Source organism: Tachysurus vachellii, chromosome 2 (assembly GCF_030014155.1).
Source record: "Tachysurus vachellii isolate PV-2020 chromosome 2, HZAU_Pvac_v1, whole genome shotgun sequence".
Taxonomy (NCBI): Eukaryota; Metazoa; Chordata; class Actinopteri; order Siluriformes; family Bagridae; genus Tachysurus; species Tachysurus vachellii.
Genome location: NC_083461.1, coordinates 28,969,061 through 28,996,062, shown reverse-complemented (window position 1 = coordinate 28,996,062; position 27,002 = coordinate 28,969,061). Strand labels below are relative to the sequence as shown.

At 39.4% G+C, this 27,002-nt stretch overlaps 2 protein-coding genes across 3 annotated transcripts; both read right to left on the bottom strand.

Moving 5' to 3' along the window:
- Positions 1-810: 810 nt before the first annotated feature.
- Positions 811-18,276, bottom strand: dchs2 (dachsous cadherin-related 2). Of its 2 annotated transcripts, XM_060864190.1 has the most exons (21): positions 16,353-18,276; positions 14,435-14,626; positions 14,059-14,290; positions 13,686-13,922; positions 11,799-12,824; positions 11,481-11,656; positions 11,118-11,217; positions 10,495-10,652; positions 9,587-10,406; positions 9,019-9,258; positions 8,801-8,935; positions 8,340-8,549; positions 7,000-7,848; positions 6,682-6,795; positions 5,828-6,039; positions 5,563-5,714; positions 5,093-5,223; positions 4,676-4,962; positions 3,710-3,851; positions 1,267-3,375; positions 811-1,149 (listed from the first exon to the last, which is right to left on the bottom strand). In XM_060864190.1, exons 1-21 carry the CDS (start codon positions 18,060-18,062, stop codon positions 884-886), a joined length of 9,498 nt encoding a protein of 3,165 aa, XP_060720173.1. In that variant the 5' UTR covers positions 18,063-18,276; the 3' UTR covers positions 811-883. The 2 variants fall into 2 exon arrangements, with proteins under 2 accessions (XP_060720173.1, XP_060720172.1); XM_060864189.1 differs by having other exon boundaries at positions 811-3,375.
- A 1,024-nt stretch (positions 18,277-19,300) lies between these two features.
- On the bottom strand, positions 19,301-26,969 carry plrg1 (pleiotropic regulator 1). Its single transcript, XM_060864188.1, has 15 exons — positions 26,848-26,969; positions 22,689-22,795; positions 22,433-22,566; positions 22,249-22,302; positions 22,069-22,162; positions 21,896-21,986; positions 21,667-21,768; positions 21,365-21,457; positions 21,084-21,233; positions 20,901-21,002; positions 20,686-20,788; positions 20,434-20,542; positions 20,113-20,252; positions 19,805-19,998; positions 19,301-19,703 (listed from the first exon to the last, which is right to left on the bottom strand). The coding sequence occupies exons 1-15, from the start codon at positions 26,854-26,856 to the stop codon at positions 19,644-19,646; spliced, it is 1,542 nt and encodes a 513-aa protein (XP_060720171.1). The 5' UTR covers positions 26,857-26,969; the 3' UTR covers positions 19,301-19,643.
- Between the last annotated feature and the right edge of the window lie 33 nt (positions 26,970-27,002).

The following is a 27,002-nucleotide window of genomic DNA, read 5'->3' as shown; positions in this document are numbered from 1 at the left end:
CTACATTTTTTGTTTTTCCTGTGCTGTTTTTTTCTGCCTTTTTATGTTTGCATTATTTAAATCAGGCATTTGGATAGAGCATAAAAGTAGTGATCTTGGTTTGTCATTTACCAAGAACAGACAAGCTAATTCAGATCACACAATTCAGATTAAACAGTTATAATGTATTGCAGTTTATTTAAAGATAAAAACAAAATGTACATTAAAACAACAAAAACAAACTCAATTTCAAATGTCAGTCACTGTAAAATAAGATGTTCATACATCACAAGCTTTGCTGTAACAATGTTCTTAAATACAGCACAGTGAACAGATTGAAATCACTGTCATTATATTAATCATTTGTTGTGAATTTGAATTTAATAAGAATATTATATTACTTGGGATCTGAGATCCAATGAAGTGTATAAAGAACAATTAAACACATTATAAAATGTTTAAATGCCAAATATAGTAGTGTTTTGTACTTTAGGCCAAATCTTTTTTGTGTAATATTAGTAATTTAATGCAAAAAAACATTCCCATTCAATATAAAAATTGCTGTAGTTCTTCCAACACTACAGCAATTTTTATATTGAATGGGAAACGATAAACTAGTTTAAATAAAGCAGCAGAATCCAACTGTAAAGCAAAATCAAAATATGTAGTGCAGACCTTTTTATTATCCAGTTTAATATACAAATATATATATATACATATATATATTTTATATATAATATATACATATATATATATATATATATATATATATATAATATATACATATATATATATATATATATAAAATATACAAATTTATTTAAAACGTAGTTACATTCATTATATCATACAGAAAATAATATCAAATTATATATCAAATAATATAATACTAGATATAATGCACTTATATATCTGCATCATCCAAAACATCTTCTGGTGGTGATGCTATTTTGGTAACACTACCAAGACCAGTTTCTGAGACCACAGGAGAAGCATTCGTTGTTCTCAGAGTTAGAAGGGATGAAGAAGGAGAAAGGTCAGAGGTCATAGCAAAATTATTTAGTCCTGGGTTTCTTGGCAAACATGAATATTTATACTTGGAGTTGAAGAGCTTTTTCCCAGACGTTTCAATTGTTTGTGGTATCCTAGAAGTTAAATTGTGAAGATTTGGCTGGGGAGGTAGGTGCAGAAGGTTATGAAGCTCCATGTTAATGTCACCTTCCATAGGTTCCTTTTCAAGAAGCATGCTTCTGTTGGCAAAGATAGTTGGCTGGAATTGGAAATAAGGCTTCCAATTTCCAGGTTTGTCCCAGTTATACTTCCCACACAGGTGCATTTCTGGGTAAACCAGATTACTGAAGGATCCTTTAATGATATTTTGGTGCTCAATATTTTGGTAGCTTCTAATGACCTCATCCATCTCCATCATGTTGACCATGTGAGGCAACATCCCTTCACCTCCTCCTTCTTCTTTGAAATTATACAAACTCTCAACACTGGGCATTCCCACCATTTGCCGTTTTCCAAGGTATGTTTCAACCGAATTGCAGGAAATCCGGTCAAGGGGGATACCTAATTCTGGTTCAGTCATGACTGCATCAGGCTGCTTGAGACACTGGTACTCACTCATGACATCTTCAGTGGTCTCACCCTCCGCAGAACCTCGTCCACTTGAGCCTGAGTTCCTGAATGGGTCATTCTTTCCTCGAATATCTTGAATTAGACCAAAGGTTTCATTATATGTTATAGGGCTACCCTTGACATTAGAAGCCAATGAAACATTAGCAGTTTTCCTAAGCTCATTCTTTTTAGTTTTGTATCTCAATATGAGAGCAATTATACTTATAATGAGCAAAAGCGACACTGCTAAAGAAACACTAAGGCTGACAGCCTGGACACGAACAGCAACACTGGTTAGCGCTTCTGCCGAATTGGAAATATCCACAACAACACGGCAAATCGTTGACCTGGAATCAAGCTTTGGACTGCTTGCCTGAATCAAAAAGTCTTCAACAGCCTCACTCGTGGCTATGTTGCCTCTTCTATGATACACTGGATTTGAGATATAAATACTGCCTGTGTTTTTGTTGACACTGAAAAATAGTGATGGCTTAGCTAAATTGTACTCCACAATGCCATCAATACCCTTATCATAATCCATGGCTGTCACATAACCAATAATTTGGCCCACTATGGAATTGTCTGGCAGAGTGAAATCATACAGCTTCTGGGTAAACACTGGACTAAACTCGTCCACACCTTCAACGTCCACCTGAACCCTCACCATAGCAGCTTGATCTCCTTTGTCTATGGCCTCTACTACAAAACAGTATTCATTTACTCTCTCATAGTCAAATATTTGTTTGGTATGGATTTCTCCAGTGAGTGGGTCAATGGTGAAGGCCTCGTTCATGTCTTGGTTTACATTGCCATAGTCCATGAAACAGGAGGTCAGAATGGAGTAGGTAAGCAAGCCAAAACTCCCTGCATCTTGATCAATAGCATGGACCATGCAAACCGGAGTAAAAGCAGGTAGGTTTTCTGCTACAGAACAATTGATGGTAGGGAACCTAAAGAAGGGCAAATGATCATTCTCATCAAGCACTGTGATGAATATCACAGCAAAGGACAGTTTCCTGTTGTCTGGATCACCTCCATCTGAGGCTTGAATAGTTAAAATGTGTTTACTTTCATCTTCATAATCCAGGGTGCCACTGGCTTCCAGAGTACCTGTTTGATAGTTCAATTGGAACAACCCTTTACTGTTACCAGAGATGATATCATACCTTACAGTGCCATTTGGTCCAAGGTCTAGATCTTGAGCAGACACCAAGACCAGAAAAGTACTTAACTGATTGTTCTCACTGGCTTGGACATGGTATTCCAAGCTGCTAAAAACCGGTTCATTATCATTGATATCAAGCACCATGACTGAGACTATGGTTGAGCTGTTTAGCCGAGGCACTCCTCTGTCCATCACAGTAACAGTCAACAAGTATGTCTCTGTGGTCTCTCTGTCCAGAGTGTCACACAGCACTAAATAACCCACAAAACTTTTCTGGAACTCTGTAGGCACAACTGCAGCTTCAATGCAGAAATGTCTCTTCTCATTTCCCCCAGTAATGGTATAGTCTAAGTGGGTGTTTTCCTCAGAATAATCCTGGTCCTGAGCCAGCAGGGTGAGGAGTACATTTCCAACAGGTGTGTCTTCACACACACTCACCTGGTATGTGCTATGCTGGAAAAAAGGTGCATGGTCATTGAAGTCCTGCACCTCTATATCTACTGACGTGACACTAGAAAGACTAGGATCGCCTCCGTCCCGAGCTTCCACCAGAAGCCGAATGATGCTGCTGTCATCTGCATGCTTCAGAGGCTTGCTGGTATATATAGAACCTGGGCACAGAAAAGGGATGATAAATATGTGTGTATATATATATATATATATATATATATATATATATATATATATATATATATATATATATATATATGTATATAAAATAATCATATAATAATTTATAGCATTGTGTGTATGTAGTTTGAGATATCTATTGTTGATTTAACCAAGTAGTTTTGTAATGCCTTGCTTTCTACTTGGTGAACATAAATGAAATCTGCTTGATCAATCAGTTTTACAAATTTCTGAAAGATTTTGCAAATGTGATACTTAGCTAGTTCACTGTAACACTGTCAAGGTTAGTAAGCTTGAATTTTAGACAAATATTACCATTTTCATGACTAATATAGAAACCAGCCTTTGTGGAGGAGAGAAGCCTGTAAGAGATCTTGCCATTCAGACCCGAGTCTCTGTCTGTAGCTGATACAGCCACCACAAACACATCTGCAGGTGTCAGCTCTGGCAACACTACCTGCAATACAGTCAAAGATAAATCTACAAGACAGTAGTGTATTTATACTCTTGTAAGAAATAAAAAATGTGGTAGTGAAAATAAAACGATGATGGTGAAGATCTTAATGAAGAACAAGAAGTTTATTCCAGCATAGCAGTGACAAATACATGAAGTACTTTGGGTTCATCGGAGTCAGTCAGAACCCAGAGCAAATCCTGCTCACGCATTTTATACCGTTTTCCTCTTTGTAGTTTAAATGAGCTTTGAATGTGTATTGAGCGTAAGAACTGAGTGTCTCCCAAATGGCTGGGTCACACCTTGTTATTTAGCCAGATGTCTTTAAATGTTAATCATGGTCACATATACCTTGTCTTGTTATTGTTACAATTGTTATCAGTCAAATAGTTCCTTTAAATGGTAATCACAGTCACCGCGGTCACGCAGACCTTGGCTTGGTATTGTTACAGTTGTTATCAACCAAATGGTCACTTTAAATGGTAATCACGGTCACGTAAATCCTTTGTTCGTGGTGATCCTTGATGTCTTGCTGCCGTTCCCATATTTATAACTGAATCAAGTTTATATGTTTAGAGTCCTAAACATATTACCTTATGATACTTAAACCTTTTTAGGAATGAGCTCTTTTAGATGTGTACCTTGGAGTGGAATTTGGGTGCAATTTCTGTAATTTCTTACACCCTCTAATGTATCAAGACGTGTATCAACCTCAAGATGGTGAGATATGTTCATCATACAGTTCCAATATACCAAATATATATGAAAAAAGGAGCATTAAGCACTACCTCTAATCACAAACAAGTTTAAAATATCAGATTAAATACCTGGTAAAACTCTTGAGAGAACACTGGTGCGTTATCATTTACATCCAAAACTTTAATAGTTATCTGTGCCTCCATTTGATGTACTGAATCGGATGCCACTACAGTCAGTGTGTGCAAGATCTGATCCTCATAATCCAGACTTTTGATAGATGTGATTATTCCAGAATAGAAGTCAATGGCAAAGCTGTCATTTGGCTTCTCTGTTTGTGCCAAGCTGTAGGTGATCGAAGAATGAAGATCTGCATCAGAGGCCATTACTTGGAAAATAATATGGCCAGGTGGATAATCTGAATATCAACAAAAGTATAAAAGAGAATTTAATTCAAGCATTATTTGTATAGCAGTACAGATTTCACCTTCAACAAAAACGTTGTCTTTTTGTGTGTTTAGATGACTGATATCTGATTGATATCTTACTCTCAGGGACCAATAGAGGCTCCACTGCTTGTATCACTGGGCTGTTGTCGTTAATATCCACAACCTGAACCTGAACAGTGCATGTTTCCGTAAGAGCTGGATTTCCCCGGTCTTTAGCCTCAACAATCAACCTGTCAGTCAGCAAAACATGTTCAAATGAATACAAAACATGTATAATGATAAGCCATTATGAACAGTAGATGTTTAGCATTTAAAGATTTTTTTTTTCAGAAATTCAGTGTACATTACATTGACAAAAGAACATCCAAACTTTCATTTCCTGGATTTCTGTAAATGTCCAGGTGGTTGCTATAAGTACAATATATTTTTTATTTGTTTGCAAGCAAAAACTCCAATGGGACTGAAAACCAGCACAAACAGCACATCTATGACACCTACAGCATAATGAGTATTGATGAATACTTCATCAAATATTGAGTATTGATGAAGAGTGTAATTCCTGAGCATACTTGTAAGAGGAGACAAGTTCTCTGTCAAGGACCGCACTGGTGGCCAGAATCCCACGTATTGAGTCGATAATGAAGGCGTTGTTTCGATTTCCATCCACTATAGTGTAATCTATCTGCCCATTCACACCACTATCAGCGTCCACTGCTAACACCTGAGAGGGAAAAAGGTGTAGTTACTCTTTCTGTCTCGAGTCAGACGCAGTGGCATTTGGGATACAGTCATAATCTCCATCATTTAACAACAACAAGCTAAACACACACAGACCTGCATGACGTAAGTGTTAGGAATCTGTCCCTCCCACACTGCAGTTCTGTAGTAACTTTGTTTAAACACTGGAGCATTGTCGTTTAAATCCTGTAGAGTGACGGTCACTCTGGCATGGCTTGAATGGCGGCCATTTTCTGCCAAAACCACCAGATGAAACTCATGTTCCCTTTCAAAGTCCAGCAAATGCTGATCTCTAATTGTTATATCACCTGTGGAAGGATGAGAGTCAATGAAATCAAAATTATTAATTTATTAATGTTTATTCACTAGTCTGGGAATTAGGGAACTGAACAAAAGTGTGAGGAGGATTTTAGTATTATTCACATATCATATCTATCTGTAGAGTAGATACCAGATTAATCATGAAGTATGTTACAGCTAACATTTTTTTAAATAAATATGCATTGCTTTTAATCATTTCAAAAGGTTTCTGTTTCATTTTTTAATACCTCAAATTCTTCATTCTTCAACTCATCTTTTTTTTCAAACCCCTGCTACATTCAACATGTTTCGTGTTTCATATTTGTGATTCTACCACAGAAAAATGCTAAAAAGAAATTGCTGAAAATGCTGAAAAATGCTGAAAATTGGTTTTAATTTCCTAGATTTTTTTTCTGTTTATGTTGGATAACTAAAGCTAAGTTCACTCATACAGTGATTTAGTGTAAGTATTCCTACTACTGGTTGCCATAGCAATAACATTCATAAGTAGACGGCGTGACTAGCGTGAAGGCACTCTTCTGTCTTTACTCTCATTGGTAGTCGACTGCATCATATCATAGCGCTTGTTTTGCGACTTGCTGTATGTAAAACAAAGATGGTTCCCGACACACTAAGGACTTTAGTCTCACCTGTGTTAGCATCGATGCTGAATGCTCCGTTCTCATTGCCGCTAAAAATGCTGTACTTCGCTGTGACTTCTGTAGCACTTTGATCATGAGCAACAACGTTTCCCACCCAGGTGCCTTAATGACAAAAATTAAAAATACTTTTTAACTAATTAATATTAACTAATTAATCTCATGAGTGTGATTAACGTTAATTAATTAATGATTAATTAAGTATTAACCCAACAATCTAGAAATATTTCAAGGAAAAATTTAATTACATTTAATTTTCTAAGATATTGAACAATTTCTATGAGCAACTTCTGTATAAAAATGCAGTACCTGTAAGGCTGTTCTCAGGTAAGCTCACTTCATAGTGTTTCACTGTAAACTGCAGCAGGGGCTCATCTCCGTTAAGGGTAATTATCACAAGGCAGGTGGAGGTGAGAGCAGGCGAGCCCAAATCTGTGGCCCAAACCTTCAGCACCTTCGTCCCAGGTACATTGGCCCTCATTGGAGATTTCGTCTGCACCTCTCCGGTCCATTGGTCAATCTGAAATTGCTCATCTTCCTCTGTTAACCTGAACACAACAGTACCGTTTTCACCTTGATCTGGATCATGTGCTGCAACCATGGCAACAATTTGGTTAAACCCTGCACTAGCCGATGCCCTTATTGGGTCATTAATGCAATAAGGCATGTTATCATTAACATCCTCCACTTCAACACTGACGATAACGACAGAACTACGTGGACCCTGACTACAGGCGTCAGTCGCTACAGCACGGAGATTGTACTGCGACTGAATTTCCCGGTCCAGAGGTTTCATTAAATGCACAGCCCCTGTCAAGGAGTCCACAGAAAATGTCCCGGATTCTTCTTCAATCAAGGAGAAGGTGACTTCAGCATTTTGACCTTCATCTGGGTCTCGAGCAATAAGACGGAGAATCTCACTGCCAAGAGGAAGGTCTTCACTAACGATGGCACGGTAGGAAGTTCGATCAAAGGCCGGACTGTTGTCATTCTCATCTGAGAGACTTATAGAAAGAGTGGCAGTGGAAGTGAGAGAGGCAAAGCCCTGATCAGCAGCCTTAATGAGGAGTGTGTAATTAGGACGTTTCTCTCTGTCCAGAGAGTTAGTAGTACTGACAGCTCCAGTCTCTGAGTTGATAAAGAAATCTCCAAAAGTATCTAATCAACACAGGAGAAAAGCAAAACAGCAAAGGGAATAGACATTGAATAACTAATTAAAATGACTGAAATAAATTTCATATTATTTTGACAAAGTTTATATATACTTCTAATATTTGCAAGCATGACATCATATCTGATCCACATAACAAAACAAGCTTTACTTCCCAGAATTCTCATCCCTATAATAAAGATATGAGCCCCGCATGAACCCCGCTAGGTCTTCTAGTTCTAGTAATTCTTTCCTAAGTCTTCGCTAAATCTTGCTTGTGTAATCACTTTCTGGTACTTTTTTTGGCATTTCGAAGTCTATTCTTTATTGTCTGCTTCACCCAATAAGCCCTGCTAAGTTGCTGAAAGGAAAAAACTACTGACATTTCATGCTAATTGGTTAGAGTTAAACTATCAGAAAGCTAATATTATATTATTCACATTTTATTAGATGACTCCAAAATCTCCAGAAAATGCATGAACATAAATAGTATACTCACTCTCTATAGAATAGATCACCGTTCCGTTGATCCCGTCATCAGGGTCAAAGGTCACAGCAGTGTGAATGACCCCTGAAGGGAGATTCTCTGGTATAACAATATGGAGGAATGACTGGGAGAACTCGGGTGGATTGTCGTTAACGTCGAGCACAGAGCAAAGGACTGTAGTTGTGCTGGAGAGAGCAGGAATCCCAGCATCCTCTGCCTGAACTGCAGATCAGCCAATCAGGTCAGAGTTAGGTCATGTGATGAGCACAATGCACAGGTAAAGTCCAAATAAGGAGAAGCAGATGCATTTACAGTAAGAGTTAGTGATTTTTTAAATAGTTACACTAGCTATCCTAATTACCTACAAAATTGCAAAGAAACTCCTAACATGGACTGTAATATTAATATTAAATAGTGGGACTGAAATTTTAAACTCTCCATATGGTGTTTAATCCTGACCCAAAGATTCTTACCTCTGAGAATGAAGCTGTGCTGCAGCTCCCGGTCCAACCTTGTGGTGGTGCTGATATGACCAGAGTGTGAGTGAATGCTGAAAAACTCATAATCAGCACCAGGCAAGAGGCTGTAGCTAATATTAGCATTCTCACCTGTGAGGAAGGGAGCACACACGTATGAACACCTTTCCAATCTATCCATACACCCGTCATGTATCTTTCCTCCTTTGCTGTACCTGAATCCAAGTCCGATGCTCTGACTGTAATCACTGCTTCTCCTGGCTCTCTGTTCTCCATCACGCTGGCTCGGTAAAGGTTGTGTTCAAACAATGGAGTCTCATCGTTCACATCCACTAACAGCACAGTCACGGTCTGAGTGGACGAAAGAGACGGTGTCCCACCATCTGAGACCTGGACTGTAAGCCCAAAAGCATGCTGGGATTCGTAATCCACAGAGGAGTTCAAATACAAGTGACCTTGCAGGGCATAAGAAAAGAAAAAAGATTGAAAGAATGCTAATTATTACCAAACTTGTCAAAACGTTACTCATTAATAATCATCATTATTTATTGGTTGATGACAAAAAGCATATAATAAAATGTTTCTTGAAAAGCTAGTGTCCTGATTAAATCCCACAATGCATTGCAACATCTATGTGCCTAAATAATGTATTCTAAATGGTTCAAAATACCCATGAGGCATTTCAGCATCATTTGGGAAACATAAAAGAACACTTCAACATGTACATGAGCAAGATAAAAAAATTCTTTGAATGTATATCCATAACACAATGCAGGATTTTACCTGATCTCTCCAAACGAAACACTCCAGCTTCATTTCCAGAGATCACACTGAAGCTCACATGACTGTTCACTCCTTCATCTTCATCTCTGGCCAGGAAATGATGTAGAAGACTCCCGACTTCTGTGTCCTCTGCTATGTGAACTGTTTCGTTTGAAAAAAAGGTGGGGCTGTTGTCGTTGATGTCCAATAAGAACACCTGAGCCATCACAGAATCGAAGTGTGTGCTGTCGCTGGCGGTAACAACAAAGGCAAAGCTTTGATTGCGCTCACGATCTAACAGTGAAGTTGTTAAGACAGCCCCAGAGTCAGGGTCAATCCTGAAAGGCAGCTTCTCCGCAGTGAAGTTCGGGTCAAAGGTCAGCGTGTAACAAACAGCACTGTTACGAAGAGTCCCATCACCGTCGATGGCTTTGAAGACGTACACTACGGTTCCTACGGTGACATCTTCCTGAACACTGAACACAACAATGCTGTTGTTGCCAGGGAAACTGGGGGTGTGGTCATTTACATCATCAATGCTGACAGACACTAAAACAGTGGCATTAAAATTGGGATGAACTTCGAAATAGTACTGCTGATTAGTCTCGTAATCTAAGGGCTTTGCTAGATAAATGTTGCCATTCGCTGGATCAGTAGTAAAGTGAAAACTCCCATCTCCATTAGCCACAGTGTAGCGCAACGGCTGACTGCTTCTCCTGAAAACTCCAAGCGAGCCAATCAGAGATCCCACACCGGTATCTTCTCTGACGGTTAAACATCGGAGGCCCAAAAATTCACGACTGCCCACTTTGTGACCTTGGACATGAGCGCAAGTGTGGACCTAGATATTTTTAAATTAAAATGAATTAAATGTATTACAAGTAATTTTAATAAATTTGCATATATTTATGTGAACCCTGAAGCTTTACCTGTACGTGCACAATTGCCGTCTGCTCTACAGGGGCAGCACCGTTGTCCGTAGCAACCACCCTGATGGTGTACCTCCTCCGGTGATTACGGTCGAATCTTGTTGTAATCTTGATTTCTCCACTCTGACTGTCAATCTCAAAACGACCAATTACGTCATCTACAGGAAAAGAAAACAAGATTAGGGTCACAAGACTTAACAAAATGGCTCTTCACAGTTTATAAAATAGCACTTGATAGAGCACATCCTAATATTTTCCATTTAATTTTGCATATCTTGCTCTGGTAGTTAATCTATCTAACCACACAAATAAATTTTTGGACTTTTGGAAATTTATTTTAGTTTTAATTTAATTTTAGTTAAGTTTATAAAATAATGGCAACTTGGTGAATTCTAGAAAACTCTATACATTCGTGTGCCACATTTACAGCTGACTTTAAGTGAGGTGTAGTTTCTAATTTATCTATAACATATTTGAACTTCAAGATATCTGATACTGTCTTCTATGTTGACATTAAAAAGACAATTTGAGACAAAATACTTATACTAATAATAATATGTCTGAATATATTTGAGATGTTAATAAACACCAGAATACAAGCCATGAATGTACTGCAGATTTACCTCCTCTTAGATAAAATGTAACCGTCCCATTTTCTCCTGCATCCAGGTCCTTAGCAAACATATTCGCTATCACAGAACCGACAGGAAGGTTAGAACAAACCTGTAAAACAAAGAAAACACATTGTCATCAATACTGCAGATAAAACTGGATACCTCTGAGATATAAACTGTACTGAATCTGTGTCTTTAATATTTATGTTGAAATACTATGATAAAAACAAGTAACAGACAAAATATCTTTATTATTTTACTGTTTGTTACGCTTATCCTGCTACACTACCTTCTCGTCATGTAACAAATATGACCAATTAATCAACTGCATTTCATTTGATATTCAAAAAGAATGTCGTAAACGTCGTTGACCTGCAAGCTGAGCTCCTTGTGTGTGAACTGAGGTGGATTGTCGTTGATATCGGTCACAGTTACGTAGACGGTTGTGGTGGAGTTCAGGCGAGGATGACCGTGATCGGTCACTAAGACTCTTAGTGTGTGGTGAGGTTGATGCTCTCGATCCAAAGCCACCCAGTTAATTAGCCCTCCTGCCAAAAGCCAGAAAATAACACAGGACTGAAATAAACATTATCCAATGCCCAACCTGAGATGATGTGTATCAATGATTACCCCGAGGCAGCGATTTTTAAAGCAGAACAGTTTATTGAAGGATGGATTATGGGGTCTCACCAGTTTTAGAGTCAATGCGGAAGTGTTTGGTGTCAGACAGCAGGATGTAGGACAGCTGTCCGTTTTTCCCAGAATCTCTATCTGTAGCGTTCAACTTTCCCATCAGGCCGTGCGGGTTCAGACTCTCTGGGACGATGAAAAAGTATCTTTCTCTACTGAAAACTGGAGTGTTATCATTTTCATCCTGCACTGAGATGATGACGATGGCTGATGCACTCATTGCTTCATCACTGCCTCGAGCTGTGGCACGAATGTGAAATCTGTACATCTTCTCTGACTCGTAATCCAGACTGCGGGCCACAAAGATCCAGCCACTCTCTGGCTGTATAAGGAACGGCAACGTTGTTGACAGTGGATCCATAGAGTAGCTGAGAATTCTGGCTAAAGGTGACCCAGTCTGTGATTTGATCCCATGGGCACGCACTTGGATAACACGAGTGCCGCTTTGAGCATTTTCTCCAATCTCGACTTGGTAAATTAGCGTCTCGAAGGCTAGCATATCCTTCACGTTCACTGAAGGGTCAAGCTCCACCATAAGGCTCATTGAGGAGCTTAATGACGGATTTCCTTTATCTTTGGCCACCAAGTTAAGCTCATATTTCTGTAGAGTATCTTCTGTAATACTGCTCTTTAGCGTTAAAGTCCCAAAATGAGGATGAATAGCGAATAACTGACTCTCAGAATGCAGAGAGTAGCGAATCTGCCCATTAGCATCGCTGTCGCTGTCATGAGCATGTGCTACGTAGACCGTCGTCCCAGGAACAGCTTTATGGGATAATGTGATGAGGTCGAAGCTTATTGGGAAGACAGGTGGGTTGTCATTGATGTCTGTGATGATAATGTGGACATAAGCGGTGCTGTAAATGGCCTGAGTATTGATGTAAGCCTCAACAGTGAGAAGTGCACTTGGTACTGACTCGTGATCTAGTGAAATGTTGGTGTAGATCACACCAGTCTCGGAATCCAGAGAGAAAAACCCCTCAGGATTACCCGAGGAGATCCGATACATGTGAGCATCCACCAAATCTGCAAGGGAAGATACCATTAAAAGAAAAATATAACTCTCCAAAGTTCTTGTTAGCTGTGTCTCAAATAACAAATGTTTAGTGGTGTTAAATGTCAAAACACTTCTAACTGTTTCAGTGCTGATACTTTTCATGTAATATGTAGATGATGTGCTTCAACAGGGGGGCAGGGGGGCACGGTGGCTTAGTGGTTAGCACGTTCGCCTCACACCTCCAGGGTTGGGGGGTCGATTCCCGCCTCCGCCTTGTGTGTGTGGAGTTTGCATGTTCTCCCCGTGCCTCAGGGGTTTCCTCAGGGTACTCCGGTTTCCTCCCCCGGTCCAAAGACATGCATGGTAGGTTGATTGGCATCTCTGGAAAATTGTCCGTAGTGTGTGATTGCGTGAGTGAATGAGAGTATGTGTGTGCCCTGCGATGGGTTGGCACTCCTTCCAGGGTGTATCCTGCCTTGATGCCCGATGACGCCTGAGATAGGCACAGGCTCCCCGTGACCCGAGATAGTTCGGATAAGCGGTAGAAGATGAATGAATGAATGAATGAATGTGCTTCAACACTCGACAATTCATTCTTCCGTTTATTTTCCAATTTGGTCATTTGCAAATCCCTCTAGATTTCTGTAAATCTGCCACATCTTTTCTAACAGCTAGCACGATCTTCCCTTGTCTGCATACATACAGTACAGTAAGCTCAAATATCACTGTAATTGGCTAGTTTTTCCTGTTCATTAGCATACAGTACCATCAAATTCTTTGCAATTAGTAGCCTACTGGCAGCACTTACCCCCTGAGATTTAATCAAAAATTTCCTGACAATGCCACAACTTTGTCATCTTTTATGACAGGCAATGATTATGTGATCTCACCGTGAGGTTTTACAGCCTGCACTTTCCCCACCGAGGTGCCAGGAGGAGAATCCTCAGACACAGAGAAGTTGTAGTAGGACTTTTGGAAGAGTGCAGGGGCGTGGCCAGCGTTCAGAATGTTGACAATGATGTCAGCAGGTCTCGGAGAAGCCACACCTCCTCCATCATGGGCAGAGACAGCGAGATGCACAGTGCCAGAGCTGAGCTTAGAGAGACTGGAGGAGATGGAGAGTGTACCTGCAGACCACACACACATACACACACACACACACACACACAAAACAAAGTGTATTTTTTTCCACAGTATTATAAAAGCTAATAACTTTTTTCCACATCCTGCATTTTCCAAATGTCGATTTTGTCGTTGTTTCACCTGAGGATTTGTTCACAGAGAAAAATGATGTGTGGTCTCCATGGAGAAGCTTGTATGAAACTCGTCCGTAAATACCCGAATCTCGATCTGTGGCAAAGACGGTGAGGATTTCAGCGCCTGTCTGAGTGTTCCTACTCAAGCTTGTGGTGTATTTCTCTGGGTTAAATACAGGGGTGTTATCGTTCACATCCTCCACATCTACATGAAGATACATCTGTGAGCCGAGGCCTCCCTAAAGAGGAGGACAGAAAACGATCAGCAGGACTAATGAGTTTACACAATGTCCCTCACTATATAAATAAAAATAAATAAATAAATATTAATAATAATATAATATAATAAGATTAATAATACAGTCTGTCTACATTACACTCACTTGGTCTTCAGCTTTTACCAAAAGGTCAACATTCACCAGGCCTTCATCGCGATCAATGTCACCGGACACACAGATCTCTCCAGTAACGGGGTTGATGTGAAACAGGTTGTTTGTGTATTCAGTGTTAAACGCATCTGAAAAATCGTAACGCACCGATCCAAACTCACCACCATCAGCATCCTCAGCAGTTACCTATACAACAAAAAGCTCATCAATCAAAATAACACAGAAGAATTAAAACAGAGAAAAAAAATCATCTCTGTCTGAATATCATGTTACTGTCTTTGCATCTTTCTCTTGTTTCACTAAAAATTGACAGAATTCAGTCATTTCAGGAACAAAATATAAGACGAATTGTTAGTCGTGTTTGGTGAGAAGTTCTAAAGCACTTTTGACAGGATTCACAAGCTCGTTCTGATACGTTACCGTAACGACACATACACTTGTACAGCTGAACTTAACAATAAACTAATAAAAAAACGTGAAATTTGACAAAGAAAACATAGTCATTGGTATGGAAATATTTTCTATGAGTAGATGTTTATTTAACGTTGTTTAAAGGAGTCTCCGGTTTTTTATTCTTTAATAATAATCCTTATTCTATACTAAACCTTATATTCTTGCTACAAAGATTAACAAAGCCACGATGATAACTTCTCGTTTGTCACATACATTTTACAGCTGCTTGTCTTTCCTACTTTGTTATCTCTCGTGTAGTTTAGCCCTGCAATTGGGCAGAGTTTGATTCTTTGATCCTTTCCTGCAGTAAATGTGATATAATGGATTTTATGGCCAGTGTGGATCACGGTGTGGATTTATCTTTCGGTCAAAGTCTAAAAGCTATAATACACATAGCATGTGAAACTGATACTTTAAACAGAGCTGGACCAAAAACAGAAATGTTTGTGTTTCATTCATTTAAAAATTATTATTATTATTATTATTATTATTATTATTATTATTATTATTATTATTATAAATGACCTAATTTTATTATTAAAGTCACCAAATAAAGCTGAATTTTTATTATTATTTTTTTTTATTAATATAATTTAATATTTTTATTATATAATTATTATTAAATAAACCAAATTTATTCTTTCATAATATAATTAAAAATAATATTCAGTAGACATGCACTGTATAATATTATTATAATAAAGTAATAATAATTATAATATTACTTACATAAAGAAAGATTATAACAAATAATATTTAGAAGATCTAGAGGTATTCGGCACATACAAATTATTATAATGTAATAATAAATCATTTGAAATATTGTGACAAAAGCTTATATTATTTTAACCTTGTTGAATTTCAAAGGAAATATCAAAGGTGAATACAACGGATATTTATAAGTCTATTAGTCTATACACTTATTTGAAGATTAGAGGCTTTACGGTTTATTGCTGCTGTTTTTCAGGCCAAAATGGGGCTTTATTTAAGGCTGAGGAATCATGAATAGCTACAAATACTGGTTAATCTCAGAGGAAAAACCTTCAGTTTTTTTTTATAGGCATGGATACAGTGTGATAATTCTCGCATTGTTTTGCTGTTTGTTCCAGAATGACAGTACCAGGATTCATGTTCACACACACACACACACACACACACACACAAACACACTTTCCACCTTGCAGTAACACTGCAGTCTTTGTACTGAGCAGAGTAAACACTCTCGCTCTTTTGCTGTCAGTTAGTGATGTCTCCTGATTCATAAAGAACTCTGTTCTCTGTGTGTGTGTAGCACTGAAACTAAAATTAGTGTGTGTGGTGTTGATATGAGTGTATCAGGTACAGTGGCTGTTGGGGTCTTTAACACTGTATGCGTTTGCAGATATATGTCCCAAATAAATTCTGCAAAGCGATGGTGACTTTATCAAAAAAAAACAAATATATGCCTTAAAATATTTACCTGGATAAAGCAGCTTCCGATGGCGAGATGTTCCCGAATGGTGGTGTTGTAGATCTGCTGTTGGAACACAGGGCTGTTATCATTGACATCCTCGATGTAGATGCTAACGGTAGCTGTAGAGGTTAAAGGGGGAAAGCCAGAGTCCACAGCCACCACCAAAAACACCAGATCTGACTCTCGCTCTCGGTCTAAACCTGCAGCAGTGCTGATGATACCAGTCAGGGAGTCAATGTTCACCAGAAAACTTTGATCCGACTGTAAAATCCAGTATGATATCCCAGAATCCTCATCATCATCATGGGCCTTGACCTGAATCACTGAGCTTCCTTCAGGAGCGTCCTCAAAAACGTTAGACTCATAGATTTTTTGCTCAAAAACCGGTGCATTATCGTTCACATCAGATATTCGTAGAACAAACGTCCTCTCGCTTCTCAACGGAGGAGAACCAAAATCCGAGGCAATGATGGTGAGCGTGTACTGATCTTTCTCCTCCTTGTCAAGTGCACCTTCCACGCATAAAGCATACACAAACGCGTCTACAGAATTTAAGATGAACTTCCCTTCCCCACCTTTGACGAGCACGCTGACTTTGTTCGTTTCTCCCAAATCAGGGTCTGAAATTATAATTCTGGCCACGTAATCTCCATAACTGGCACCTTCAGAAACCTCTGGAGCTCCACTTTCGCTCAAAAACACGATGCTGATATTAGGGCTGTTATCATTTACGTCCAGAATCTTGATTTCCACAAACACGCTGCTGGATTTTGGAGGAGATCCCTGATCCTGGGCCATCACGACCAGCTCAAAAGACGAGCTGGTTTCGTAATCCAGAATCTTATTCACACTAATGATACCTGTATTTTTGTCAATAATGAAAAACTCACCTGAGTTGCTCTGGAGTCGGTTGATCTCATATCTTATGAGGCCGTTAGAGTCAACATCCAGGTCGTGAGCGTTTACCTGACACACAGGTGTTAAAATGGGGGTGTTTTCCAAAATAAAAGCTTGATAGTCGGTCTGATCGAACACAGGAATGTTGTCATTTTCATCCAAAATGTTAACATTTACTTGTAAGTACCCGTTTTTTGGTGGTACCCCACCATCAAAAGCCTCAATGGTAAGATTGTAGAAATCCACAATTTCTCTATCCAGCTCTTTCACAAGAACCAAATCCATACTCTGGACGTTCAGTTTGAAAACTTTCTCTGGGATACTTTCCAAAAGTCTGTAGCCTTGAACACCAAATCTGCCTTCATCTTGATCTCCTGCAGCATCCAGGTGAAATGTTGTCCCGGTTTGAGTCCATTCGGACACGTTCAGCATCACGATTCCTTCAGGAAACACAGGCGCGTGATCGTTCACGTCTTTAACCACCACGTGAACCTTAACCACCTGTCCACTCAAACTTGTAATGGAAAATTCATATCTGTCTCTGCGTTCACGGTCCAGAACTGCAGATGTAGAAATAACTCCTGTCTCTGAATCTATTTTCAGATCACGGAAAACGTCTGAGTCTGTGCTCTCAGATATGAAGAACCCGCTGCTCTGTAGACCAGGAGGAAAAGCAGCTCTTACGTCCCCTACTCTTATTCCTACAGGTAAACCCTCCTCAACAGATACGCTCATTTTATACACCTGTGCCCATGACTTCACACACAGCAGTAACAAAAGGAAAAAAGTTTGCAATAAAATCCTTAAACAATGCTCCATTGTTTTCTACCATGCGTAAAATAATTCACAATAATTTCAGATTTTATTCCTATTTCTGGTCAATAAAATTAATATAACTTAAATCTTGCACTTATCACATTCTATCCTGTGTAATTATTTATTAATTCCTTTGATTCGTAGCTCTAAGCAAACTTTTAGTGCTATAATTCAGGTACGAACCGCATAGCCCACACCGAGACGCGCCTTCTCTGATTCAGGCTCGACAACAAAGAATCGAATCTCTTATTAATGAATCGAGTCCTAAATTGTGGAGTCGATTCTACTCAGTGTACGTGATTCGTGTCAAGTTCGGCTCAAACCTCGTGAACTAATTTGTTGATTTGTCACTGTTTTGGGAAAAAAGACCATCAAAATACAGAATTCTGAAGCATTTTATTTGAAAATTGTCTTATTTTACTTATTATTTTAGTATTGTTTTACTTATTTTATTATTTACTTATAAACACGTAATCCATCTAGTGTTAGCTCATTATTAACAGTAACATGCCCTATGTTATAAACAAATTGCATAATATATAACATATATAAATATAATATATATGTTATATATGTAAGAATTATATATATATATATATATATATATATATATATATATATATATATATATAAAAATATAAATATATTTTTTTTTTACAGGGTACACAATTATGCATTTTTTTATTTATTTATAATACGAGGTTTGTGGCAAATTTATTTATTTATTTATTAACTAAACGCACCTTTCATTTTGAATACAGCTCGCGTGTAGTACCACCAGTGTCCACTAGAGGATCACGAGAGCTCATGTTAGAAAGAATAAATAAAAATAAATAAATGCAGAGCAGTTATAACGACATGTCATGTTAATAACAAAGATAATGGTAACGTCTATTATGTCGATACTACAAGTAAAGTATATGAGCTAAATATACTGTATTATAGATGATCATTTAAGTAAAAAATCCATACATTTTATTTAGAATTATAGCTCGCCTGTTGTGCCACCATAGTGGACAGAAGTGGTACTACAAACTCATCAAATGCCTGTACACCTGCATGCAATAATAAAATAATAATTTAGTGCCAATATCTCTCACACTTGATTATTGAGATTGAATTGAACTCTTTTTTTTTACTGAATTTATCCTGATTTATCATCACTTATTTCAGTGGACAGTCCCGTGTTTCATTTTCTACAAAACTATTTACGATGAAATAAATCAGCAAACAATTTTAACTCCCTGTAAAGTGAGCTTTAATGGCCTTCCTTAAAAAAAACAAAAACATGGTGATGCAGGCAAAACCTATTTATAAACAGTAAGAAAGCATTTTTGTTCCACATTTAAACCACTTTTAACTGTGTATTAAGAGTTTCACTGTTTAAGATTTTTTTTTATTTATTACCATCACTACCACTGATTTACAAAGCAATAACAAAAAATACAAGAAAAACAATTATGCAGCAAGAGACTAAGAGCTGGCAATGACGTGTTACTGCAAACATGTCTCGGGGAAAAAAAGTATAATGGTATTAAAAAAAAAGTAAAAAAAAAAAAAAAAAGATATAATACAACGTTGACATTAAAATCTTTTTCTTTTTAGAATCTCTGGCTTCCAGTTGACCGGGTGGGTCTCCTCCGTCTGAAACACAAAGATAAAATTAATGAGATGCATAACAAGCAGAGCAAATATTCTATAGTGTCAAACTATTTTAATACTAAATAAATAAAGTGCAGTCTCACCGCTGTGTCGTCCTCCTTGTACACTTTGATGGTTTTATCCGCCTCGGCTGTGATCAAGCGGCTCTCGGAGTGATCGAACACGCAGGAGAAAATCCCTGACTCGCTGTCCAGAGAACCGGGCTGCACGGCAGCATGGATTCGCTGGAAATTATACCCCGTCCTCCAGTCCCACAGGTGGATTGTACCGTTATCGGCTGAAAAGGGGCAAGGCAAAGAACAGACAGATGTTTAAAGATGTTAGAAATTATATTTTTAACTTCTGAGATTGTGCATAATGCTCATGAGCAGAGGGGGGGGAAAAAGCACACCTCCAGAAACAAGAACTCCATCAGAATTCACTGCGAGCGTGTTAATGATGGCGTTGTGTCCTGACAGATTCTGGATAAAATTCCCATCTGGAAATTTCCACTGCTTGATGTTGTCTGGAGATCCCGAGGCAAACGTGTATCTTTATTGAAGGAAGAAGGAGGAAAGCGGTTACAGCACCTCAAAGCTGTCTTATGTTCATAAGTAAATTATTTATTCATGACAGTGCTGCTTAGATACACACTATTAATAATAACCATATAAACACTTTATTAATGTCAGGTTAAATAAAAAACAAAAAACCTATAAGTAAGGATGCTTACTGTCGGGGATGCAGCACGACCGCTCGCACAGATTTCTTGTGATTTGTTAGCGTGGCTCTCGTCTTCCCTGCGATTAGATCCCACAGTCTTATAGTGGTGTCGTGGCTCCCTGTAACACGACAGCAACAAAAACAACCCATTTAATAAACTTCAATGTCTCTGCATTCTGTATTTATACACCTAAACACCTAAACAAAAACAGCCAACTAACTGCAGTAAAAGAGTGCACTGTGTGTGTGAGTGTGTGTTCACCTGTGATTATTTGAGGCTCTGCACTCTGACACTTCACCGTGGCAACCGTGTTGGTGTGACCAGTCAGTGTGTGGGCATTAGCTTTGGTTCTAATGTCCCAAACCTACAAAACACAAAATATATGTCTTCCCTTGTTACAAGCTCATTAATTATTAATGATATTAGAGAGAGAGAGAGAGAGACAGAGAGAGAGAGACAGAGAGAGAGAGACTCACTCTGGCTGTAGCATCACGACTGCAGGTCACCAGGACATCAATAGTGGGATGGAGGTCCAGGTCGTAAACAGCGCTCAGGTGACCGTGGTAGTGACGAATAACCTGCAGACACAGACAGAGGAGTTACATCAAGTGTGAGCAATAGAGTTTAATGTTATACAGCTGGACCTCTCTACTCTCTACCTTATTGTACTCCAGATCCCAGCACTTGACCTGTTTGTCCTCTCCACAGGAGAACAGATACGGGCTGCGAGAGCTTATAGCTACTCCTCTTACTGTGCTGATGTGACCAGTTAGAGAGAGCTTCAGCTTCCCACTCGCCAGATCCCAGATCTACACACACAACGATGCATAAGAAACCCAACAGAACACAAAGATCCAAAAGACTGTTTTGCTAAAAATTTTAAATAAATCCAAAACCCAATGTGTGATTTCTTTTTTTTTAACCATTATTGAGTCCATACCTTTATTGTCCTGTCTGCAGATCCAGTAACAAACCACTGGTTTCCAGGCTCCACTGCTAAACACCTGACCCAGCCCAGATGGCCACTGATAACCTGCCACACACACACACAAATGCAACTAATAAACAACATCCAGCATTAACCTATAAGGATTTAAGAAGACATTTTAAAAGTCTATTTTGTCAGACATGCATATTAGTGCCCTAGATATTTAGGCCACCTATCTACTGGAATATACAACCATCCAGATCACATTAACTTTTGTTTAAGGTAGAGATGAACTACTCGCTCTCTCTCATTACCCGGTAGAGTTTCCATGGTGGGTGCCACTGTGGTTTGGGCATTGTTGGAGCTTTGCGTGGAATCAGCACTGAATTCTTTGTCCCTCCTGCTTCCATTAGCGACTGCACACAAACAGAACTCAAATGAGTGACGCATCATGGTGAAAAATCCTAGATATTATTATTATTACATTTATTTTGTCAATGTGCATCTTTATTCAATAAATTAGAAAAAACATGGTCTGTTCACCAGTGGGTGTTGTGGTGGTTGGGATCGTTCTGCTGCCCCGGCATGTCTGTGAATGTCTCCAACACTCGCTGCAGTTCGAGCCATGTCCTGCCTGCAACACACACACACACGCAGCATAAGACATTAGGCTTTCTACAGGAAGACTTTCTAGGGGTGTGTGTGTGTGTGTATACCTTGCTTGAGACGCAGGCAGAGCTAGTGCCAGGGAGTGAACTGCTGCTTCGCTAGGCATCTTCTGCAGCTGAGTGTCAGCAGTGAGAGCAACTCCTAAACATCATTAGCACACTGTGTTAAGTTTGTGCATAGCATTAATCTGTAAGGCTTAGCCATTAGTCTCAGTGTTCAGGACCTACCCGGGGCAGATGGGTACGGGTGTGGTCCTGTGATGAGGTACTCCGGAACACTCTCTGAGAAATTACAGGAAGACTCTTTTTTAACATTGTAAAATTTCTCTTTGTTAAACGCCAGCAATGATACAGAACTGTCCAAACACAGATCATGAGCAAAACCAATACGGTGAAGAATATTTGTGCTCACCAGCTGATGTGTAACCCGAGCTGTTGTACAGATCCAAGGCATGTGGAACTTTGCTTTTCCCTTCTTTCAGGACAGGCATGTGCAACACAGGGCCGTAATCCCCCCTCAGCTTAACGGCCATCTTCAGCTTATGACTGCAAAAGAATAGCACAAAACACACACACAAACTTATCAAACCTGTTGTTTTATTTAAAACATCTTAATATGTACATTGTCTCAAATCACTCAGCATGTAAAATGGACATTTTAAACCCACCTCTCTTCGTCCAGAGGGACCTGTTTGGCGTGATCAGACACAAACATGTCGTGGCTTCGTTTCAGAGACCTGAAAACCAGCGTGTGCACAGAGTGTTTCTGCACCTCCTGAATGTAAAAAACAAATGAAACAGATGAAGTGAGATTTCTTAGACATATACAATAATGTGTAAAGGAATTAGATCGTTTGTAACGTGCATCACATCCTGATGCTGTAACACTTTCACTTCACTGTGTCTTATATTATTATAATTATTATTCAGAAGCCCAGCAGACTATTTCAGACACATTTATCCAGAGTGACTTACAATTTATTTCATTTTATACAACTGAGCAAGTGAGGGTTAAGGGCCTTGGTCAGGGGCCCAGCAGTGGCAGCTTGATGGAACTGGGATTTGAACTCATGACCTTCTGATCAGTCCAACACCTTAACCAGTAGGCTACCACTAACTGTGAGCACTTACTGGAGTCTCTCCATACAAAGCACAGAAGCTCTTTTCCCTACAGAAATCAACGTGTAGTTTTTCCTGCAACAATAACATGAGCGCAAATTTCTATGGAAAATGAATCCCGTCCTGTGATTGAGTGTGTGTGTGTGTGTAAGCGAGAGAGATTGTGTGTGTGAGTGAGAGAGAGAGCGTGTGTATATATTGGAAAACATTACATTCTGCAACACCTTGACTGCCCAGGGACATAGGCCCGGATTCTGTATGTCAACTTCAGTTCGGCTTTTAATACAATAATTCCAGAATTTCTCCACTCCAAACTCCTAAGGCTCACTATACCCCCTTCCATCTGTCAGTGGATCACCAGCTTCCTGACAGGAACCAACAGGTGAGGCTGGGAGGTGTTACCTCCAGTATTCGGACAATCAGCACTGGCGCTCCGCAGGGATGTGTCCTCTCCCCACTGCTATTCTCCCTCTATACTAATGACTGCACTTCAAGTGACCCAACTGTTAAACTCCTGAAATTTGCAGATGATACTATGCTCATTGGTCTCATCCAGGATGGCAATGAGTCTGCATATCAGTAGGAGGTAAAGCTCTGGTGCAGTCAGAACAGCCTAGAGCTAAACACACTCAACACTGTGCAGATGATAGTGGACTTTAATAAAGACCCCTCAACACTACTCCCCCTCACAATACAGCCCTGTGTCATCTGTGGGGACCTTCAAGTTTCTGTGTACTACCATTTCCCAAGACCTGAAATGGGAGTGCAACATAAATGCCATCATCAAAAAGGCCCAGCAGAGGATGTACTTTCTACGACAATTAATGAAGTGTGGTCTTTGGTTTGGCAGGAAAACTCACCACTGACCCTTCACACCCTGGACACAACCTCTTTCAGCTTCTCCCTTCTGGAAGGCACTACAGAGCTTTGTTTTCCCAAAACTGCCAGACACAGTTTCATTCCCCAGACAATCACCCTGATCAACAACTCGCCATAATTATATTCCCTGCTTCGTATCTATAAGTACTGCATTATCAGAACCGTCAGTCATCACATCATCTGTATATCGTCGCTGTCGGGCGGAAACCTCGTATGTCCAAATTTTGTCAATTTCATATTTTTTCACATATCGATGCTATTGGTCAGTCCCCACGTGGGTCTGTTATTTTTACAAGTTATTAACCAATCTAAAGTCTTGAAAATAGCTTGAGCACAAATCTCTTAACTCCATTGGACACTTCAACTGTCTGAGAAATCTCGTAACTCCACCTCTTCTTCACTCCGTGGGAGAGCTTTGTAGGCATATTTCTCCAATGGAGAGAGTGTAGAGAGAGAGGAAGCAACAGTGGTGGAGGATACAGTGGTGCAGGATATAGTGCATAATATAATATTTGCATAATATAATATTTGAATTAAATTGAATGTTTTGGATACCACTATTAAATTATTGTTTTTATTATTATTTTACTGACTTTAAGTCAGCCTACTTATAGACAATGCCTCTCTTGGCACTGTGCATGTAAAACACTGTTTTTTGGACACTCATAAGTGAAAATAGTTAGGTTAGATACATTTGAGTAGGTCTGTTTTGTTAAAAATCGATAGCTGTAATGCTTCTGTGCAGAAAGAAACCCGTGAGCCACGAAGGTAAGTTTGCGAGCAGATTAGACTAATTTCCACCTATTAGACAGCCTAATCAGCTTATCGTGTTTTGTATTGCATCACTTATAGCTCTTAAACCTTTAAAATAGAGTTTAGGAAGATGTATGTAACTACAGTCATTAGCTTTGGTTAACTATTGAAGCCTTGTCTCTTGTCAAAAGGCTCAAAGTGACCGCAGACTTTATTGAACACTGCTGGCAGCAGCGACGTCTGTGTCCGTACCATTCTTATCAATGACAGCATAATCTCGTATCTCCCTGCTCACAAGTCAAAAAGCTTGTATATCAGATAAAACGTGACTTTGGAAAAATGTGTTAATGTTGGTACACAACAGTATATGATAGCAATATAAGGTATATTAACAACTTTAACGATACAATGTTTAATAATTCAAAAAATACGTTTTTTAATTTCCTGAAAAATAATGGTTTTGGAGATACGAGGATTCCGCCCGACAGCGACAATATGTTACACACACTACTGCTGCTGCATATTGTACAAAAGCATAATATTACACAATACTGTTATTTGCACTACTGTGTACTCTCACACTTTATGTACATAACTGATCTGTCATATTCTGTATTCATATTTAATACTCGCACTGTCTATTGTATCACATCTGCATTGTCTTGTATAGTATAGTGTTATTTATGTCTGTACTTTTGAGACACAAACAGCTGGAACCAAATTCCGTGTGTGTGTCAACACACTTGGTCAATAAACCTCATTCTGATATATGTCTGTGTGTGTGCGCGCGAGAGAGAGAGAGAGTGCGTGTGTGAGCGAGAGAGAGAGTGTGCGTGTGTGAGCGAGAGAGTGTGCGTGTGTGAGCGAGAGAGAAAGTGAGCGTGTGTGAGTGAGAGAGAGAAAGAGAGAGTGTGTGTGAGAGTGAGCGAGAGAGAGAGTGTGCGTGAGAGAGTGAAGCCCTCATCACTCCTCGCACTGCACCCCGCACCCTCCGATCTACCAGCACTGCTCGACTGGTTCCACCATCTCTCAGGGTAAGAGGCAAATATACTACAAGACTCTTCTCTGTACTGGCACCAAGGTGGTGGAACGAACTTCCCCTAGAGGTCCGGACAGCTGAGTCACTGGCTATTTTCAAGCGGCGGTTGAAGACCTACTTATTCAGGAAACACTTCAACTAGCACTTTCATTATCTTTTGCATTTAAAAAAAAAAAAAAAAAAACACACCTTTGACACTTTCATTGTAACTTTGAACAAATGTTTTAAACTCATGGTATCTTAAGTATGTAACTTAGTGATCCAGCATTAATGTATTCAATGTTAGAGATTTAAGCACTTATGTACGTCGCTCTGGATAAGGGCGTCTGCCAAATGCTGTAAATGTAAATGTAAATGTAAATGCGTGTGTGAGCGAGAGAGAAAGTGAGCGTGTGTGAGTGAGAGAGAGAAAGAGAGAGTGTGTGTGAGAGTGAGCGAGAGAGAGTGTGCGTGTGTGAGCAAGAAAGAGAGAGTGAGCGTGTGTGAGAGAGAGTGTGTGTGAGAGTGAGCGAGAGAGAGAGCGTGCGCGTGTGTGAACAAGAAAGAGAGAGAGCGTGTGTGAGCGAGAGTGCGTGTGTGTGTGTGAGAGAAAGAGAGAGAGAGTGTGAGTGTGTGTGTGAGCGCAGGAGAGAGTGTGTGTGTGAGAGAAAGAGAGAGAGAGTGTGAGTGTGTGTGTGTGTGTGTGTGTGTGAGCGCAGGAGAGAGTGTGTGTGTGAGAGAGCGAGAGAGAGAGTGTGAGAGTGAGTGTGTGTACTAACAAACCTGTGTGTAAATAAAGTATATAAATGTATAGATTGTAAATGAATAATGATTTTTAATCTGTACATTAACACACAAAACTCTTCTATTCTGAACTATGAGACATTTACAAAGCGAGCTGAGATACTATTCTCACAACATGAGCTAACGGTGCTAACGGGCTAAGTGAGCTAACTCTACTAGCTAACTGGCTAAAACCCGGTGTTATAACTCACTAAATCCCAAAAACATGTTTTAAACCCGTAACGAAACACACTGAAACGAAATAAAAGCCAAACCTCTGTCATGTTTGATGACTTTCAGCTCCTTTCTTCAGCTCTAACTTTAGGCTAAAATAAAGAGAAATCACACCGCACGCACAAAAACACAACACTCCGGAAACGAATGCCTTCCACTTCCGGCGCGCACTCCACGGTCTCTTCCCCTAGATATC